General features: G+C 38.7%; 3 protein-coding genes across 5 annotated transcripts; 2 read left to right on the top strand and 1 right to left on the bottom strand.

Moving 5' to 3' along the window:
• Positions 1 to 1,623: 1,623 nt before the first annotated feature.
• On the bottom strand, positions 1,624 to 7,016 carry CNBP (CCHC-type zinc finger nucleic acid binding protein). 3 transcript variants are annotated; one of them, XM_076125547.1, is made up of 3 exons: positions 6,856 to 7,016; positions 3,733 to 3,914; positions 1,624 to 2,672 (listed from the first exon to the last, which is right to left on the bottom strand). In XM_076125547.1, exons 2-3 carry the CDS (start codon positions 3,909 to 3,911, stop codon positions 2,420 to 2,422), a joined length of 432 nt encoding a protein of 143 aa, XP_075981662.1. In that variant the 5' UTR covers positions 3,912 to 3,914; positions 6,856 to 7,016; the 3' UTR covers positions 1,624 to 2,419. The 3 variants fall into 3 exon arrangements, with proteins under 3 accessions (XP_075981662.1, XP_075981663.1, XP_075981664.1); XM_076125548.1 differs by lacking the exon at positions 6,856 to 7,016 and adding an exon at positions 6,595 to 6,745; XM_076125549.1 differs by lacking the exon at positions 6,856 to 7,016 and adding an exon at positions 5,463 to 5,581.
• A 335-nt stretch (positions 7,017 to 7,351) lies between these two features.
• LOC142980210 (peptidylprolyl isomerase domain and WD repeat-containing protein 1) lies at positions 7,352 to 14,303 on the top strand. Its single transcript, XM_076125546.1, has 11 exons — positions 7,352 to 7,652; positions 7,725 to 7,885; positions 8,279 to 8,417; positions 8,769 to 8,856; positions 9,116 to 9,443; positions 10,100 to 10,218; positions 10,552 to 10,744; positions 11,409 to 11,643; positions 12,112 to 12,300; positions 13,458 to 13,609; positions 14,083 to 14,303. The coding sequence occupies exons 1-11, from the start codon at positions 7,535 to 7,537 to the stop codon at positions 14,224 to 14,226; spliced, it is 1,866 nt and encodes a 621-aa protein (XP_075981661.1). The 5' UTR covers positions 7,352 to 7,534; the 3' UTR covers positions 14,227 to 14,303.
• A 2,478-nt stretch (positions 14,304 to 16,781) lies between these two features.
• Positions 16,782 to 19,357, top strand: Jra (Jun-related antigen). Its single transcript, XM_076125593.1, has one exon. The coding sequence runs from the start codon at positions 16,901 to 16,903 to the stop codon at positions 17,621 to 17,623; it is 723 nt and encodes a 240-aa protein (XP_075981708.1). The 5' UTR covers positions 16,782 to 16,900; the 3' UTR covers positions 17,624 to 19,357.
• The last annotated feature ends 1,136 nt before the right edge of the window (positions 19,358 to 20,493 follow it).

Below are 20,493 nucleotides of genomic sequence, written 5' to 3'. Positions count from 1 at the left end.
AGAGTTTAGCTCAACGCAATAGTTATGTTGAGAAGTATTCGCCCTGTTAATTTCAACCACATATATGAGAATTGCAAAAAAACCAGTAGTCAGCCACTCGTGGCCGAGTACTGGATCAACCTCATATTTTGCAAACCCAATAGTCGGCCACGTCAATTTATAATACAAAAGACAAATAAAACGCCTGCAATGCATGATTTTATCGAAGATAAACTATTAAATACTAGCATTAAATATCAATTCGTTCCATATTGCATCAAATTCATTTAAAAACATGCCAAAAACTAAAACACGAATCCTTAACAAAAAAATAGCAATGGCGACGTTTTTGGCCATGTCTTTGATGGCAGTTCATAAGAATGAGTGTAACACGTCAACCTGCCATGCTATCGAATCGTAATTGTGCATATTAGTCAATAAGATTATACAGATTCGATTAATGATTATTTTATTGGTCTTTACTATTTTCTACACTAATTATATGGATATAAAGCCTGTAAAGGCTGACTACTGGTTGGGGGCTGACTACTGGGTGCTTTACCCTACTGTACACTAGAGTCCAAACGTCAAGCCTGGAACTGTTACTTATGTACCTACTTATAAACATTGTAAACGCCTAAATTTATTCTAACACGACTCGGGCAGTGAACCCGAAACCTCGTGGTCTAATGAGTGATTTATTTTTTTACTTTCCAAATCTGTAGACAATATAGGAATGTAAATAATTAACTAAATAATGGTGATTTGAGCATAATGCAGGCTTCTGATGAAGTTCATGTCGATGTATTGCCTTAGCTTCTGGCTAGGTTATACTTACTTACGTTGTCGTAGCCTCTGTTAAATCCATACTTACTTTTATTGCTGCTATAATATGTACAGAAAGTATGAGTGCAAGCAGCGACTCGCTTATATCATTTGACAAGTTAAGGCTCGCCTACAATCGCTGCTATGTCTGGATTGCGTTACCTGATCATGTTTATATGAAAACACTAGTACGGAAAAAACACTATTCAATGTTGGCGACTGCAAATCTGTTTTTGGTCAAATCGGGCCATTTTTTTTAGAAGCATTAGTAGTATACTGCAGAAAAAGCGTTTTGAGATTCCCATCTTATTGACTTGTTCCACTTTGAGTCTGTTACATCACATCGGTGACCTGATTATAAAAATATTTTCATTCGGATGGTCTATCAATAGAATCTATGATAATAGTGTTATGCATTTTAGATATTTATAATGTTGTCAATAAATTAGGTAATTAATACCGGCCAATGATGAAGTAATATGGCTGTGTTAAAATCTATCCATGTTGGTTAGTGTATCATGAATTATTCAAGTATAGACAGATAGCCAATTCGCCCTACTTCACAAATATGCGTTCAAACCTGTTTCTGAAGTCACGTGTGTGGTTATTCCGCAGCATTTTACTTTGTGTGTACTAGGTATGATATTAGGATAGGTTTTGCCCTCTTGTTCAGTCAAATTAAGCTCATAATGATTTTGTGATAGAAAACAACTAAAATTTTATACTTGGGAGATACCTATGTGTGTCTGTGTTGAATGCACATGTATGCGATCAAAAATAATATCAAAACAAATTAGGTCAATATGAAAACTTGTAAAATAATAAGGCAAGATTTTATTATTAATCATCTCCCACTGTTATCTTGAATAATAGTTATACATTTCAGTGTATTACAGAGGCACATTGACAGGGATAACAAAATAAAAAATGTTTTGATTGATGAAATTCTAATTAACCACTGAATTCTCCACAAGTTAGCAGGATCTCATAAACAAAGGAATTGATCAATAAAAATAAATCACGCGAAGTGATAGGATGTAAGTCAGAGACTCGTCGGATCGCAGTAGGATCGCGTAAGAACAACATTTACTGTATAACAACAACAAGACGAACAAGAGAGTCCAGTAGGGGTTCAGGTCGCTCCGGGGCCTCCACTCTTCACATTGAAAACTCATTATACGCCAGCATCCAATTTATCTTTTGTCAAAAAAATCTGTACAAAATATATTAAATATATACTCTGTAATGCTAAAAACTGTAACGCTACCTCCTCAATAGTTCAATCACGATTATTAAATGATTTAAAACACAATAACTCGTTCACGTCGTGCAAGAACAAACATTAACCTATCGACGCGCGCCGGACTGCGGGGCCCGGCGCCCGTGCGGCGGGGAGACCTATATACAAGTCAACATTTTAAAAATCATACACCTCAGTCTGTCACGTGAATACCGCTGCTGCATCTGATTTATAATTCCGTTGCATTAATTTCATACAGTCGTGTGGTCTTACGATCTAGTGTCGCGCGTATCGCGTCCTTTGCTTATCGTCCGTGCGTGGCATCATAATATACATAGTTTATTTTATATATAGGCAGTCGCGACGAGGCGTGTGTTAGTTCCGCTCTTCATCGCAATCGCGGGAGATGTGTCCGGGCTTTCCGCACACATAGCAGGTCTTGGTGCCATCAGGGCAGTTGCGTGAGATGTGGCCGGACTTGTTGCAGTTGTAGCACGTCTGGTTGGAGCTGTCGCGACCGCCCTCTGGGCAGTTTCGCGCGATGTGCCCAGTCTTGTTGCAGTTGTAGCACGACGGCTCGTCCGGGCTCTGCGCGCACTCGCGCGCTATGTGTCCCGTGCCGTTACATCTGCGCGCATAACAAACAATACAGAGCGTTACTTACACTGTTGCACGCTTATCACATGCTTCATACGATTAAATGTCATCCTAACAACAGAAACAAAGAACAAGTTCCTTGTCACGGCAGTTGGCCACGTGTGTGTAAGGTCAATGACCATGACTCTCACCGTGACTCTAAAGCTACAACCATTACAAGTGCACACTTTCACTATGACCTTCTCAGGCAGGTCAATGTCTTTGATCAATCAGGTACTGATTAACACATAATATATTCAACCCTTCTAAACTTTGGGGCCAAATATTAGAGCGAAGAATATAAGGTTAATGTTGTATCCGCTTGAATCAGTCTAAAAGCATGAACATCAGAAAAAATATCTGACTGGTTTTCGGGTTATCAGAAATTCAGAACAGGTTTTTATTAGAGATACGATCTAATGATAAACTAACATGATTCAGATAAGTCGGTTCGGTAATCAAATGCACGACAGAACCAAGGAAAAGCAATTTACAAAAACATAGTTTTTTATAGAGTAATAAAATTCTCTGTACATGAGATGTATGTATTTTAACGATAGATAGAAATACAGTACTAATCGGCGGTGTATCACGAAGGTAGACAGGCACGATATTTTACCGTGTAGCTGTGAGATTGTTCATAATGTCCGAGGCGGACGAGGAAGGCGCTTGGCACTTGTTACCAAAGCGATAGAGGCGCTCAAGTGGCTCCACTCAAGCGTAACGAACCGATACAAATGGATAGAAGTCGGTATCATGTCTACACATGAAACACGTGCAATTTAAGATGTCGTTAACCTGCGGCAAGTAGAGGCCATAAAGCCATCAGCGTCGGTCCGGCCGTGAACGACATAACTACACTCAATATTGACTGTAAAGAGGGTACAAAGATACCTAACAACTTATCTGACCTTAGAATGTTACCCCAACGTCTAAGCTTGCGAAACTGCTGAGGTCAAGAAACAATAGACGTGAAAACCGGTACTCGGCCGCAGCTGGCAGGAAGTCGACCCTAATATATACTTGGGAAATGGTAAGAATTTGTCGTTAACCTGTAGCAACGGTCGGCCTCCTCCTTGCAGTCGCGCGCGAAGTGTCCAGCGCGGTTGCACTTGAAGCACTTCTCGCGTTGACGGTTGAAGCCAGAGTCGCGCGCTGCCACGCCGCCCTGAGTACACTCGCGGGCGAAGTGCCCCGTCCGGTTACACTTGTAGCACACGCTCGAACTCATCCTCTGAAACAATGTACATACGCCTTATTTAATAACACGGCTAGTTGGAGATGTTGGAAAAATATCAGATTTAAAGTTTGAACAAGTGTAACTTAACAATGGACTTGGTAATAATTCATGTGTACCCAACTCCTTAACATTATTCCAGTACCTCTATTGACGTCAACGTAGTGACAAGAACAAAGATAGTTTACAATATGATGTCAAGATAAACACGTTTTGTAGCGAAAAATTACATGACCTTGTAATAATGACCTTTATAAAACACGGTCATTCGCCTCGGCTATCTCTTTCGTACTCCTTTTCGATAAATATGTGTAACAGAGATATGAAGAATTAGTATTTGCACAGAAGTTCCGGTGACGCGATTGACCCTGAGGTTGATAACGCGCCACATGTGCCAAGATCACGGCAAATTGCGTACGATTGTCACCAATTGACTAGCGGTATACATTTTCATCGAGACGTTAAGGGTGCCTCGATACGATGCAAAACAATTGAGAACGCGGACGGCGCACATTCCATGATCTCTCGGCTGGTGAATTTAAGGAATAGCTTTATTGAAACTCGTCGTTTCATAGTTAGTCATGCGTAATGTTGCCATGTGGTCACGACATTGACTACTTTGTCATTTCTCTTGTGATAGAATTGGGAGAAACTAATAACAGCAAGGCAACTTATTCGAGCCGTTTTTTTATAAGTTGATCAATCGTGATGGTATGAAAACGCGGAGGCCAAATTGAGACAAAGTCAAATAAAATACGACACGATACAAGGCTGCTAAATTAGAACAATTACATTGTTCACATTGAAAAACCCTAACGGTTTTCCCCACTGAACCAAATAATAAGAAACAATTATGGCCATAAGTGAACAGCAAAACTTCAGTAGAAACAATAATTCATAGAAACCATATTAAACACAAGTTTTACGATCGACTTCGCCATGGCGACACCTTTCTTTGGCCTCTAAATTATTGATTAAAGAGTATGGCCAAGACACTATTGAGTTCAGCAGTTATTTAGAGCATGTAGGTTTTATGTAATGCATGGACATTGGACTGATTTCAGTATCTTATGACTATCTATGTAAGTATGAAATAGATGAAGTATTTATGTAATTTGTACAAAGACTATGGTGCAATCAATCAATGATATGGGGTAAAAACATTGAATTAAAATGACGCATTAATAATGTTTTCTCCTTAGGTTGATAAAGCAGTTAGAGGGGGAATCTGAAGCGGGGGCTAGTGAAAGCAAGTGAGAATGTCATTAACTTGAAGTAATTATGATAAGTAGCTAACAGTAACTGTGTATTGATCATAAATTACTCTAGAGAGCATCATGACATGTTTACATTGTGCTTAATTAACTAAATAGATTACAATTGCTTAATTGAGGTGGAATGGAGGTGGAACCTATGTTTATGAAATAGGGACAAAAAACTATGGTTTGAATTGTAAAATCCATGTTAGGTATAGGAAAATGAAATAATGAAGTACACAGTATAAAAATTGTGATATACTAGAATGATTACAATACAAAATCTTACCCAAACAATGAGGGAGAAAAATTCCAAAATATAAAATTTTAACTGAGATAGTATTAAAACAAAAATCTTACAAAAATGTCAAATAAAATAGCCTATTTGAATTTAGTTAATATGAATCTAAATGGTCATGGTGCAATTAAATGTGCCAATTACTTTCTAACTGCAACTGTAGGGTCATTGGAGCAATAACTTGGAAGTTCTAACTGTACTTAAAAGTGTAACAAACCTCTTTGCTACAGTTTGAGATTGTTTATGGTTCATGTTTCTTTTTCTTGATGTTGTAGAGCAAAGACCAACACAACTTTGAATAGCTATTTATTACGAAAAACTATAAAAAAAACCTGCAAAATGTGGTTGTTGCAATATAATATTGATATGTTTAATTTTTAAAAATGTATTCAACAGCAGTATGTATATACCACTTCATTTTCTAATTCTTATCATACAATCTAATATAACCTTGTGCGAGTATCAAACTTATCTTACAATTAAAGAAATACACATGCAATTTTAGTATTACCGTTGCCAATGATATGTGAAATTATTACTCAAGAATTATAATTCTTAGAAAGTGTATAATTGGAATCATGTAGTGTGTGCATGCACTTTCATGCTGAGAAACTCAGCTAATGGCATTATAATGTACATCTAATGTGACAATAAGCATGACTTTCATGTCCTTCAATGCTACAAGGATGAATAGCTGTGAAAATGTTCTCAAACAAGAACGACACAAAGATATGCATTGCACTGAGTGCAATGTGCACATATAAATGGTGTCAATGAATTTATAAATACAACACCAGATAGTATAGCATGAGTAGAGCAATAATGAGTCTTTTGTGTTAGCATGTAACAGGTAGACATTCTAACATATGTTTAGAATTAGACCACTTGGGTTCCTATAGGCGTTATAATGTATTAGTACTTTCCCACATGCTGTTCATAGTGCAACGATGCGTCATTGTCTTAAAACTAACAGAAAAAAAAAGAAAGCTGCAAGGCACGGCAAGACAAGTGTTTCAAAGACATTACGACAGCGATTTATGACCACGCAAACTTTATAACTATTCTTAGCGGTGTTTTATCAGTGTGCGTACAGTTTTCAAAAACATATTCGTATATAATTTACCTCAACAGCAGCTATATGTGTCAGCAACGAGTCACCGCTTGTCAAACTAACCACGTTCAATAAACAACCTATATTTGATGCGTGACATAAAATTATGAGAATTTCACTTGAATACACTCAGGGAATCTGCGTCGTTACTACATTCGTTGATAATTGTAAGAAAACACATTGGCAACGTACGTACGCCGTATAGCAGCCTAACCACGTGTAGAGGTACCGGTAGCGCGCGTTTTCACAATCAATGTTGCACATTACACTTACCGATTAGATGTGAAACTTCTTGAGCACTTAAGTCACTATTGATTCGATCGTTATACGACCAAATTTTTAACAAGATTTACAAATAAGCTGTAATTTACGACGCTTCGTTTGCAAGGAAGCCAGCCACCATCACTACGAATTCGTAAAAGACATATTGAGCATAGACAATGTAACTAAAAAGTTTACAACGCTCCAACGTGACTGGACAATCGGATTTGTAAAATAAAAATTAGATTTTTTGTTTTGCGAAAGTAAAATAAGCAAGGATGAATAGTAAAGCAGTAAAACTTCAAATTTTTCTGTCATTTAGTTAAAAATAGATAAAGAAAGTTATTAAATTTTACCCAATAAAACCTTGTACCGGTTGTCTATGATCAATTTAAACTGACCAATGAAGAAAATAGAGTAACCAATGATCAGACACACTGAAATATTTAGCCAATGAGAGATATTTATTTTGCTTCGTTTGACGTAATACAAACTATAGTGCATTCACATTACAATGCGAATAAAACGGGAAGACACTTTGTTTAAACAATGCCAATGTAATTTAGACCAATAATATTCGGAAGGATTGTCGAAGTGTCATGAAAAGGCTGTAAGCACGGTGTTTACAAAATTATAATAGTTATATTTTTGAAATAAATCGTTTAGACTCTACCGTGACAACTTAGTAAAAATGTCTGGAGAGAAAAGGCGTAGCAGTGTTGATAATAAGGAAGAAGCAGACGATAACGATGGCTGGATAGGGCCAATGCCATCCGAGGCGACAAAACCAAAAACTAAAAAGCGAAAAGGTAATGTTTCTCGTCTACTATAAAGATTCCTAGTTATAGGATGGATGTTAAACATGAAGCTTTATATTTCAGTGTTAGAGTTTGAGTCCCTGTACTTAGAAAACCTGCCTTCATCGGAAACTTATGAGTTCAGTTACATGCACAGAGACGTGGTCACACACGTCGTTGTGACGAAGACTGACTTCGTGATCACGGCCAGTCAGGACGGACACTTGAAGTTCTGGAAGAAACAGGTACAAGCCTAAAAATAGTTACAATGTTATCAAATTTAGGAATCATTTTTGGTTATCTAAACTTATAAATTGCCGGGTCTTATGCCAAGGTACCTTATTAACGCCAGGAGCAATTGAAGTCTATTTAAACACAGGTATGAGAGCAACAATAAGTTCCACAGGACTGAGTTTACCTCATAATCAAGTTAGGCACAAGATGGCATTGTTGGATCTTACTCAATAACCTAAAAAAGCCCCTAACAAAACACTCCTTATGCTGGGAGTCTTCATCTCCATCTCTCCTCTCTGCAGATCATTACATAATCAATATATTACCTGTCTAATTTATATTATATCAATTTAAAATTAACTTTTATGAAATGATGTAAAAATTTTTACTCAACCTGTTTGCAGGAAGAAGGCATAGAGTTTGTAAAACACTTTCGTTGTCACCTGGCACCGATCAGTCATGTTGCAGCCAACACTACAGGCACTCTGCTCTGTACTGCATCACAAGAGAAGACTATCAAGGTGTTTGATGTTGTCAACTTTGGTGGGTAAACTCTGTTCTCTCTCTATTATGTACATCACTCCTTTTTCCAATTTCATTTGACTACAACATAATGAACAATGATTATACCTTCTTGGAAAGAATTGCTGGGGATGATGGCAAGAATTATTGCCCTTCTATCATCCAATTGGTAGAACAGGCAACCAAAGGTCCTCTGCACTGGTCATATATTACATTCAGTTTGCTTTCTAAAACACCTACTATCTACACCTAATCTACTTGATATGTTAAAGTTGTTTGGCACCAGTAATCATGTTATTTGCTCTATTACTTTATATGCCTTCTGCCTTATTGAGCCTATCATTGATTGATATTGTCTTGCTCCTGTTTCAGACATGATCAACATGATTACTATAGAATTTGAGCCATACTGTGTTGAGTGGGTGCACTCTGCTGGTGACCCTATATCTGCATTAGCTGTGTAAGTATCATCTAGAAAATTTGGACATTATTACAAAAAAAAAAATAGATTTTATCAGTTACAGAGAACACATTTTTTCTTAGCATCAATATTCAAAGCCTTTTTCATTATAAAACTCTTTTTGACAATAACATTCTTCTAGTTACAATAGAATTTCAGGATGCATATTATATCAGGTCATAAATCATTCCTTAAATAAGTTAACTACTGCTGTTTCACCTTTTCAATATTTCTAAAACATTCAACCTATATTCCTCAGCTCAGAGAAGAATAGTAACAAAATCCACGTGTTCGACGGTACCCAAACATCAGGCACGCCACTGCACACCTTCGAGACTCTCCACCAGAGTACAGTGGCGACCATAAAATACAACCCAGTATTTGAAACAGCTGTCTCGGTTGATAAAGCCGGTATTGTAGAATACTGGACAGGCGCTAAACACGAATTCAAGTTCCCTAGAATAGTGAATTTTGAATCAAAGTTAGATACAGATTTGTATGACTTTGTGAAGAATAAGACGTATCCTACGGCGCTGGCGTTCTCGCCTGATGGGAAGAAGATGGCGTCTATTAGTTTAGATAGAAAGGTGAGAGGTTTTTGTGCATTTGTTGAACTATTTATGTTCTGGCAATGGACTTGCCCCTTATTACACGGGACTTACATGTTAATGGCGAAACATGGGTGTATTTCACATTTCATACACCTCTGCATACAACTTCGGGTATAACAGAGGTGATCTGTATTAAAATTTGTTTATTACTCTTCGTTACTGTGTTCTACAATCAGGACGCGAAATCAATTATTTGTAAAGCAAAATTAAGAGTAATTATAGTCTTAATTTTACCATTATGTAGTTAGTCATGTACACTCTCGGTATATTCGATGTAATCGAAAGGGCTACAACCGTGAGGTCTTTACTGTAGCCTTTTTATTATATTACTGTAATTCTTGCTTAAAATCTAATTTACTAGACTGCATCTGCGGTCGAGTTCTAATGTTAAAAGTTCTTAATTGCGTTGGACCATGGTCATAGCAATATCTATTATATACTTCTGGTTGTAACAGAAATAAAATTACAAATATAGAATAAACACCTTAGCTAATGATCTCTTTGGCTAAGCCTAAATCCTCCTTAAGTATGTTTTTCTCAGATTTCTATGAATGAAGTAGGACATGGGTACCTTAACATATACGGTGTAGGTAGATAGTAATAATAGGCGCGTTTGTCTGTTGGTGTAATAGGTGCGTGTGTTCCATTTCCTGTCAGGCAAGCTGCACAAGGTGCTGGACGAGAGCCTGCAGCGCTTCCAGGAGCTGCAGCACCAGACGCAGCAGCTGCCCAACATGGAGTTCGGCAGGAGGTAAATAATAACATATCACTTATGCATTAAACCCCCGGTTTCGCCATTTTTATAAATATTAGTTAGCATTAGGTGAAGGGTTTTGTTTTCATACATTCGTTATCGCTTTACCTGTTGGATAGGTTATGAGACACTTACCCATAAGCCGGAAAACTGTTTTATAACTAGTATTTTGCACTCTAAATGAGCTTGCGTCTGCGGATTCAAATTTCTTTGAAATATGGATGAAGACTGAACCAGCAGCAACAGGATTTCACATATGTGTGTATGGTGTCGTAAATAAATTAGATAAAGGCGAAATAATGTTGGTCCTAATTCAATGTTCTTCCACAGAATGGCGACCGAGCGTGACCTAGAGAAGTCCGACTCGGTGCAGCTCGCGAACGTGTTGTTCGACACGAGCGGCCACTTCGTCATCTACGCCACGATGTTAGGCGTGAAGGTCGTTAACCTCGTCACCAACCGCTGCGTCGCCATGATAGGCAAGCCGGAGAACTTGCGGCCCTTGCATCTAGCACTGTTTCAGGTAACATAATATGGTTCCGTCGGCGCTTTAAAATATCAGAAGGTGACAAAATTGTTGAGTTCCAGAAACAAAGCATTACGTTTGTAGTGCTTACATTGTTATGTATATAATATTCCGTGCCTCGGAGAGCACGTAAAGCCGTCGGTCCTGCGCCTGACCTCTCACTGGTCGTGTCGGTTATCCGTCCCACCAAACTATGAGAGTGATGGAATAGAGAGTGTACCCGTGTATTGTGCACACACTTGGACACTATAAACAAAGTCCTGCACAGATGGCCAGTTTCAATGAAACTGACCGCCGTAGCCGTATATCGGTTAGGAGGACATTATTGTACCATATTATTATGTTCTACAATCAACACCATATTGCTCAAGCATCATTGTACCTTCTTTCCTAATAAATCACTGCCAACTGAAAAAAAATCGCGCGATTATTCGTGATGTACGTTTTAAGTTAATCGCGAACAGACTTAACATGTGACTTAACAACTTTATTTTACACATCCATGGTGTGTTAGAGCAAGAATGAAGAAAGGTGCTTGGGTGTGTTAATTTTTACAACTATTTTTTACTTGCTTTAACACTGTTAAAAAATGCCTGTCATTAATTTGTGTTAAATAAATCTACTATATTATAAGTGCTCAAATACATTTTCTACTTCGCAGGGTCGAACAAACCAATCCAAAGTAGCAACAACCCTCGAGATGGAAGGATCAGAAAACCCAACTTTACTCAACGTGAAGACAGACCCTACACTATTCTGTACAGCATACAAGAAGAATCGCTTCTACATGTTCTCGAGGCGCAGTCCTGATGACATCAAGAGCCCGGACGCTGACAGAGACATATTTAATGAGAAGCCGAGCAAAGAGGATATTATCTCTGCGACTGAGGGACAAGGTAAAATAATAACGTATTGTGAAGTTATTTTGGTCCTAATTGGTTGCAATTTCCTTATTATGAAGATTCGGTGTCTTTGAGGAAGTCTTAGTGGAAACTAATTTGCATAAAATGTGGTAAATTATGTAACCTACGCTACCTAAGTATGCTACCAATCTCTTAATTCTATACTTAATTTAAATATGTATAACTCAAGGAACTGACTGTCATAGTGATCTATCAACGCACAGCCCGAACCACTGGACGGATCAGACTGAAATTTGACATGCAGGTAGATATTATGACGTTAGTGTTCGCTTAAAAGGATTTTGATCAATTCTACACTCATGGGGACAAAATAGGGGATGAAAGTTTGTATGAAAATTGTGTCGTGAGCCACAAACCACGCGGACGAAATTGTATGTAGCACAACATATTGAGACGTTTTCACACGGTATCGGTACTGATCGATTACACTTTTGTTCCCAGGTGTCCAGCGGTTATACGAGCAAGCGATCCTGCACACGTCACTAGGCGACGTGCACATCCGTCTGTTCGGCAAGGACGTGCCTCGAACTGCGGAGAACTTCTGCGTGCACGCGCGCAACGGGTACTACAACGGACACGTGTTCCATCGAGTTATTAAAGGATTCATGATACAGACGGGCGATCCTACTGGTGAGAATATATACTATGACAATATTATATAATAATAAGTGCTGAAAATAAGGTGCTTTCACGTAATAACTATTATACGGTTTGTAATGAAATTATCTAGTTACAAAGAATAGTCGCGCTCTTGACCGCGGCTCTGTTCTCATAGTCAATAGCTTTAGCGTGGCTTAGGTATATTATGTCACGGACAAAACGAGTGTTTCTATAGCCTTTGTTTTATTCTGGTACATAGATAACAACACTGCCAAGTTTCATGAGAATCCGTTTGAATAGTTGTTGTATGATTGAGTAAAGAAAATCCATCCGAGCATCCAAACTTTCGCATTTAAAAATATAATAGAAATTTCTAGAATTAGAATGTTATTTACCAAATTCATGACTTATTTTCCTTAAAGTTTATATGAAAGTTATAAAGTAATAATTTTTCAACACGTGTATTATCTTTACACGTGTCTCTAGCCACGTGTGATTTATCTTACTGATAGCATAAATTCGAGTCTGATTTACAAAAAAATTACATTCTCTTATCATATGTGATAACTGTATCTTTTACTTATGTCAATAGTTCAATGATAGACTGTGCGAATTTCACATTTTGATGGCTTTTTGAAAAGTATGATAGGTATCAAATTTTTAACCGACTACAACAAAGTTAATGTTTTTTGTATGGCACAATCTAAATTTTATGTTTCATTTATCTAGTAAGAGGTCATAAATTGTTATTGAATCGTAACTATAAGCCTAGTTTTGTTGGTTTTATGTAAATTTGTAGATAACAAATTTTCTAAATTTAATAAAAGTTCAAAAATTCCATAATAACTAAATGTTTTGTTGAATCATCGTCATTTCTAATAATTATCTTGACTATCTTCCTAGAAATGAGGTACAAATGTTGTGTAGAATCCTAACTGACTATATCTGTGGATACGAGTTGATTTTTGAGAATGGTCTATAATTGTTCTATACAAACAGGTCAGTCCCAATATGCCATGCCCGAAAATAAAACATTTATTTTGTATATATGAATGAACAAGATTGGCTGAACAAAATACAATGTCTACATGCAAGGTTCATAAAAGCCCAGACAGACGTCGGCAAAGTCAGAATGCTTTGAGCCCAGGAATACTGAAACTAAGTAATAAAGAGTTTGTATTGCACAGGCACGGGTACCGGCGGTGAGAGTATATGGGGCGGCGAGTTCGCGGACGAGTTCCGTCCACACCTGAAGCACGACCGTCCCTACACCGTGAGCATGGCCAACGCCGGCCCCAACACTAATGGCAGCCAGTTCTTCGTCACATTAGCACCTACTGTACGTATACTTGCTTTATAAACGTTTTACTTAAAAACCGTAGGCCAACTACAAAAGTCAGATTTACTACTGCTGCATGGCAAAGACTCGGAAGATCGAAGACTGGAGATATTCTTCTCGATCTTTCGTAGTCTTGGTCAAATTGGTTCTGGCCCTGTCTTGTCATTTCGTCGTCAATGTTGAGGTTTACCGCGGCGCACCTTCGCTGAATTTATTCATGTTATATTTAATTAAGTAAGTATAATAAGTATAGTATTCATTCATATAAATGGTGTCCAGAACTAAAGATAAGTTCTTAGGCAGTGTTATGTGTATAGTTGGAGTAAGTGAAAAGCATGCATTTTATTGAAATCACACTCATGATGGAGGTAAGAAAAATGGTATAATTGATAACTGTACCATACCATAATATCTACGTGAAATATAAATTTATAGAATATTATATAGATTAATATTTTTACGTTTTTCAACAGCCTTGGTTAGACAACAAGCACACAGTATTCGGTCGCGTGGTGCGTGGCATGGAAGTGGTTCAGAACATTGGCAGCGTGAAGACTAACCCTAAAACAGACAAGCCCTATGAAGACGTCCGAATTATATCCGTTACTGTTAAATAAATATTAGCTAATAAATAAAATGATGCGATGTACAATTTAGTGTAATTAAGTACAATAAATGAGATCGATATTTTTTATTCTGTAGTTTTTTTTTCATGTCGTTAACTTTTTTCACAATAAGTGGAACAGCAACATAACCTGAAATATGTGTTTGTGAACACTTTAAGCAATCTGGTAAGGGTTAATGCATGAATAAACGTTTGAGGTATCTCAGTTAATCTGCCACCAAGAGATCGTGGGTTTGTATTGGCTATGTTTAATTTGCTCTGTAGGTAGTATGTATCAAGATTTGCATGAGAATTACATACGGCCTCTCGATTGGTGAATTACTGACAAGAACCAATAACACCTGTCACATGTACTAGTAAAGCTCAAAAGATAATAAGATTTGCGTAGACGCAGTACTGTTCATCATTAGAAAGATCAGTCAGAATACATGAACCACAAAATGGACGTCATGATCATGATTGCTGAGAATGCCATCTCTTGTCGAATAGTTTAAAGATTGTGTGTTACAGCTTAGGGTGACATCTAGCGTTCAGTAGAATATTTAATCCGAGTAATTTGTATGACATGGCCAGTAGATGGCAGCATGATGCATTGTTGTTATTATTATCTCGCTGATTGCATTTAAAAATAATAAAATGTATAATCGTTCATTTTATATTTAAATGCCATGGCAGTGTCTTAATGAAACAAATCGGTTTTTTTGTTAATGTATTACTCATTAACGTTCGTTGATAAAAGTTAAAAAAAAATCTTTTGTTGTTTTCACCTAATTTTATAGTTAACTTATTCAGTAAAGCTCGAGGCAAGCTTCCGACGTTTACCTTCAACTTGTTGTTATAATGATGCTGTACTACAAACAAAACCTTCACATGCATTATGCGAGTGCACTTGACCCTAAAAGAAGCTTATAAATCTTTTGAAGTATAATGTTATTGAATACAGGGAATTACTAGGCAATAAATTGACTTAACGTGATATTCATAATAATGTTGTATTAAGTATACCTATATTACGTAGGTTTTAAAGCAAAATGCACCTATTTATTTATACCTACCTATATCACGGTTAGTTTAGTGCTGTTGCTCGTCGTAGGTATAGCTCCAATAAGCCAGAGGCCCTTAATTAATTTTCATACCTACTCTCAGTTGGTATGTGGCCATGTGCGGCTGTCTGTAGGTAGGAAAACTATTGTTATGTTCAACAGCACACGATAGATTATGTATGTAGTAAAACGTGTACAGAAACTAACAACTTGCACAACAGTATTTTATGTACGGACATAAAAACGTTGTAATTAATTTAATGATGTTTAATTTCCATAAACAGTTCTCACACCACGCCTATCCATATCCAGACGATTCTATGTTTCAAGTGTTTATGTTCTTTGGACAAAAAACGAAGGTCATCTTTACAATGATACAAAATGCGAGTCCACATTAATAAAGGAATTTTAGGTGCATTATATTTTCCTTCTGTTCAGTTGCTGGAGTTATCTTATAGTGCGAGCGAGACAGAGTTATCTAGCTCTCGTTCGTTCTCGTACAACTATCGCGTTCCCTCTCCCCCCCGTCGCCCGCATAATATTTCTTGCATCGCGCGCCGCGGCTACCCCGCCTCCGTGCCTCGCCCAAAATTGTTCGTTTCCACTGTTATATTATCATTTTTATTTAGATTTATTTTATTACGGGAAATTTATCTGTTGTTTTTTGATAATTGAATAATAATTTGTACTTTATGAATGTTTTTCAGAAATCAGTCTTTCGATTTTAGAAAATTGCACTCATGGTTTATCTAAGAAAATGACAGTATCTACCGAGCAGCGCAATATTATTTTATAAATTAATTTAAATTCTTGTCCCGAGAGCATTCTAAAATAGCCGTTGATGAAGATAGTAACTAAGACAATTATCCGGTCCGATAAGCAAAAACAGCTATAGTCGCATATTATTATGAAAGCAACTTTTTCTGCCGAAATCACCTACCACACAATATGACGTCCATAATCCTAATTCGGATATCTGCTCAAGTGACGACACTCCCTGAGGTAAGCTAAGTTGAAGTAAAGGTGCATGATACATTGGTAAAATATTATCTGCTGAGTACATTTCTTATGAACGTTTACAAAACTTCTATTATTATTTCGATACTCATCTGACATAGTATTATGTAATACCAGGAGAGTCATAATATCTGGCTATGAATTATACGCAAATAAAAATTAGATAAAAACGTAACAAATGTGTTATGATGGCATAAAGTTAATATGTGACACGGTTGTGTAGAGGCACTGAGGCACTAATTCTTATTCACATAATAGCCAGCAGCGCGACGTACATGTTATAATGGACACAGTTCTACCGATTCTCGGTAATCGCACGAAGTCGTAAACAGCCCGCGCTGGCCTCGCGCTACGCTACAATGCCAATCACCAATCAGACGCCAGCGTTACTTCGTATCGCGCGATATTCGACCAATGAGCGCTCGACTCTATCACGCGACTCCTAAAAATAGCTTATCTGAGTCACTCAATAAAAGCGGTGGTTGTTTCTTAATAATGTTTAGAAACAAGTGGAACGTCGAGGGTGTCGGACGTGCGTTGCCGCATGTGAAAGTTTTGAAGTTTGCGCAGTGAGTTTAGTGATACCGAGGCGTTCGGTGCAAACACATGGTTCGACGCTTTCAACCCGGCATGGAGCCTACTTTCTACGACGAGCAGTACCCCAGCAACGGTTCAGTGGAGAACCTGAAGCGACCGCTCACTCTGGACGTGGGGCGGGGCGGCAAGCGAGCGAGGTTCGGCGCGCCAGTCCTGTCCTCACCAGACCTGCAGATGCTGAAGCTCGGCTCGCCGGAGCTCGAGAAGCTGATCATCCAGAACGGCATGATCTCGACGGTGACCCCCACTCCTGGCTCTAACGTGCTGTTCCCGCCACACGTGCCGCCGACCGAGGAGCAGGAGATGTACGCGCGCCCCTTCGTCGAGGCGCTCGACAAGCTGCACCACTCGGAGCCGGCGCCGCCGCTGAGCAGAGGTGTGTACGCCGACCTGGACCGGCCGCTGGAGCGCTACCCCACGCCCGTGGTGAAGGACGAGCCGCAGACGGTGCCCAGCGCCGCCAGCTCGCCGCCACTCTCACCTATCGACATGGACACGCAAGAGAGGATCAAACTGGAACGCAAACGTCAGAGGAACCGAGTGGCGGCCTCCAAGTGCAGACGCCGCAAGCTCGAGAGGATCTCCAAGCTGGAGGAGAAGGTGAAGATCCTGAAGGGCGAGAACGCGGAGCTGGCGCAGATGGTGGTGAAGCTGAAGGAGCACGTGCACCGGCTCAAGGAGCAGGTGCTGGAGCACGCCAACGGCGGCTGCCACATCGACTCGCACTTCTGATCGAGTGGCCGCCGCCGCCGCTGCACCACATTCCATGCTAGTCGCGCCCGCTAGGACGCAGCATACAAAGCGATTTGTGATCTTAATTTTACTGTGTAATATATAGTTAATGAACACTAGTGTGTAAGGTGTTGAAGTCGCTACGTTAAGGATGCTGTGGATGTATCGTTAAGTTTGAGAGATTAGGGCGCCAGTGACGAGTGCGAGTGCACGAGTGCTCCTCCGCGCCGGGACTTGTTGTGTTTGCGTTCGCTTAGCGGACCTTGCGAGGATGTACTTAGAGCGGGTCACCACTGCGAGAGCTTAGCTTCCATCGTAAGTTGCCGGACTAATGTTTTCCTTAATCAGTATTGCGTTGTCTCATTTAGAATAGAAACTAGAAAGGATAATCGTGCGACGTCATTCGTGTGCACACTGACTGAACGAGGTTGATGCGACGTTGCCAGTTTTACGGCGAATTTCCCGTTTCAGCGATGTTGCCGCACTTGCCTCGCTGAATCGGGGATTTCCATTGTTCATTGTGTCCCGGCCATTGTATGTATGTTTCTGTCCAGTAGAATCTTATTATAATAATTAGTTTACGTTTGGGTCGTTATTTATTGCGATTTAGACGGACGCCGGCGTGTTGTGACTGTTGTGACAGGTAGCGAGCGCGGCCGTGCGAGAGAGACAGTGTAGTCTGTGCTAGTACACGTAGAGTGGCAACGGCGCATCGGGCTCGGGCCGAGTCACGAGCGGATGTTCTGCTAATTAAAATTCCGCCTGCGCCGCCCTCGCGGAATGGCGGCCATGTGTTCGACGCTGTTCCACAGTGTACGACACTGTTGGACAGTGTTGGACAGTGTCGGACAGTGTAGGACAGTGGTCGACACTCGGGCGCTCCGAATCACGTTTAGTTGCACAAGGTTAGCTGTGTGAAGCGGCAATACGTTGACGTCGTCGCTGGAACGTCTTTGTCTGCTTCGCTTGATTGTTTCGAGACAAATTAAGTGCTTGTGTGGGAGACTGATCGAATGTGAGATGCCAGTATAGAGTGCCTTGTACGTGTGAGAGAGATAGCGTGCATCGCGCAAATTATTTTTCCCGTTTTGAAAAATGATTCTCGGGACTGACCCGGTGCTCTTTAGAGGACGAGACTTTAGTAATGCGAAGCCGTCCGACTTAAAATATGTGTTGTGGACGAATGCGAGCTGTGACTGTGCCCAGAGTGAGCGACTGTTGACAAGTGATAGATGCGAGTGAATGAGCGATGGAAGTATTTATTAGTGAGAATGTTTATCTTATAGGATGAAGTAGCAATCTCGAGTGCCTACGCTTTTGTAAACTAAAGCCTATACGTATGTTTTAATTGTTTTTGTTACCATTAATGTGCTACAGTAAATTGTTCTATACCATTGTCTTCTGTAGGTTACTGTAAGTAATTATAATACAATTAACAAGTTGAATTGTTATATAGACTATATGTGGCGCGGGGCGCGTCGTCTCAACACATCAACAAGTTGTTTCTCATGTATCACGTTGAAACGCGCCCGAACGCCATTTGTATTATTTTTATACAAAAGAATTCGTCAGAATGTTAACAGTAATTTGTAAGTTTATAAAAGATATGAAAACAGTTATACTAAAATAATATATTTCTATGAATTTAACAAAGAATATTGTTTTATACTGAGTATCATATTGTATGATAAAATTGAAAGAGAAAATAAATTATGAAGATTATTATACCATTTACTTAACACTTTTATTTACCACACCCCTCATCACGCTACACTAAGTTCACAATATCCAATGTCCATCAGATGGCAATACGTTTGACCTTAAATATCAAACAAAGAAACGCCTGATATTTGAGATCTTCACGTAGACGATCTGGTGTACATTACGGACAAATTTTCTTCAAAAACCGATAAAAAAGCTTTTCTTAAAGCTCAGAATTGATATCTACAAAAAAAAACTGGTTGCAAGATTATGAAACCAATTAATTAAAGATTTTCATCACAAAAATTTGATCAGCCAGTAGCAAAGAACACCTTTTCAGATGCTCAAGAATATAAAAAATCTGAAAAAATTGCTGCCGAATTGAAAAAAGTAATTTGTTCATAAGTAAATGTTCTGCGCGCATAAACATTGAAATAATCACAACACTGAATTACATAAATATTCTAGCAAATATTACAAAACCTCGCCATTACATAAGCGCAGTACAAAAGATTACTAAATAATCATAACATTACTGACATTGAAGGATGAGAATAATAACATTATATGATCATTTAGTTTTTTGTTGCTACTTAACAACTGATTGATTGACATATCTCACTTTCTGATCAGTATTGTCCAGTCATTTCTTTGGAAGAGTTTCAAATAAGATAAAAAATGGATTTATCCCAAAATTATTCCTTGTGGTATCCCAAAAAAAAAAAAACATAAAAACGGGTTGCCAAGCCGCTCGCACACTCAGATGTTTTAGAAGATAGAAGTAGCAACAAAATTAAAATAGTGGCGATAAAATATGACCCTTCTAATAGCAACATATTGTCAACAAAGCACCCTCGTTATCACCAATAAATAACGTTTTCCAAACATTCTGTCACCAAAATACATTCGTGCAGATTAACAGTAATTTTCCTTAACGTAAACAAGCGATAAAGTGCATTTTTACGACAAAGTTTATTATAAATTATTATAACTATAGATGCGTGCCTCCAACCAATGCTGGTGAATGAACGATATTGGCAACACTGGTAAAAAAACTTTATTTATTAGTCAGTGAGTTCGATATTCGAATTATGTTGCGTACGAAGGTCAAATGAATCGATGCCAACGATACCGCGGGCCGGATGTCCGAATTTTGTGGCAAAAACATC

The sequence above is a fragment of the Anticarsia gemmatalis genome, chromosome 17 (genome assembly GCF_050436995.1).
Source record: "Anticarsia gemmatalis isolate Benzon Research Colony breed Stoneville strain chromosome 17, ilAntGemm2 primary, whole genome shotgun sequence".
NCBI lineage: Eukaryota > Metazoa > Arthropoda > Insecta > Lepidoptera > Erebidae > Anticarsia > Anticarsia gemmatalis.
The sequence above is the reverse complement of the archived record's forward strand: the minus strand, read 5'-3'. Positions and strand labels throughout refer to the sequence as shown.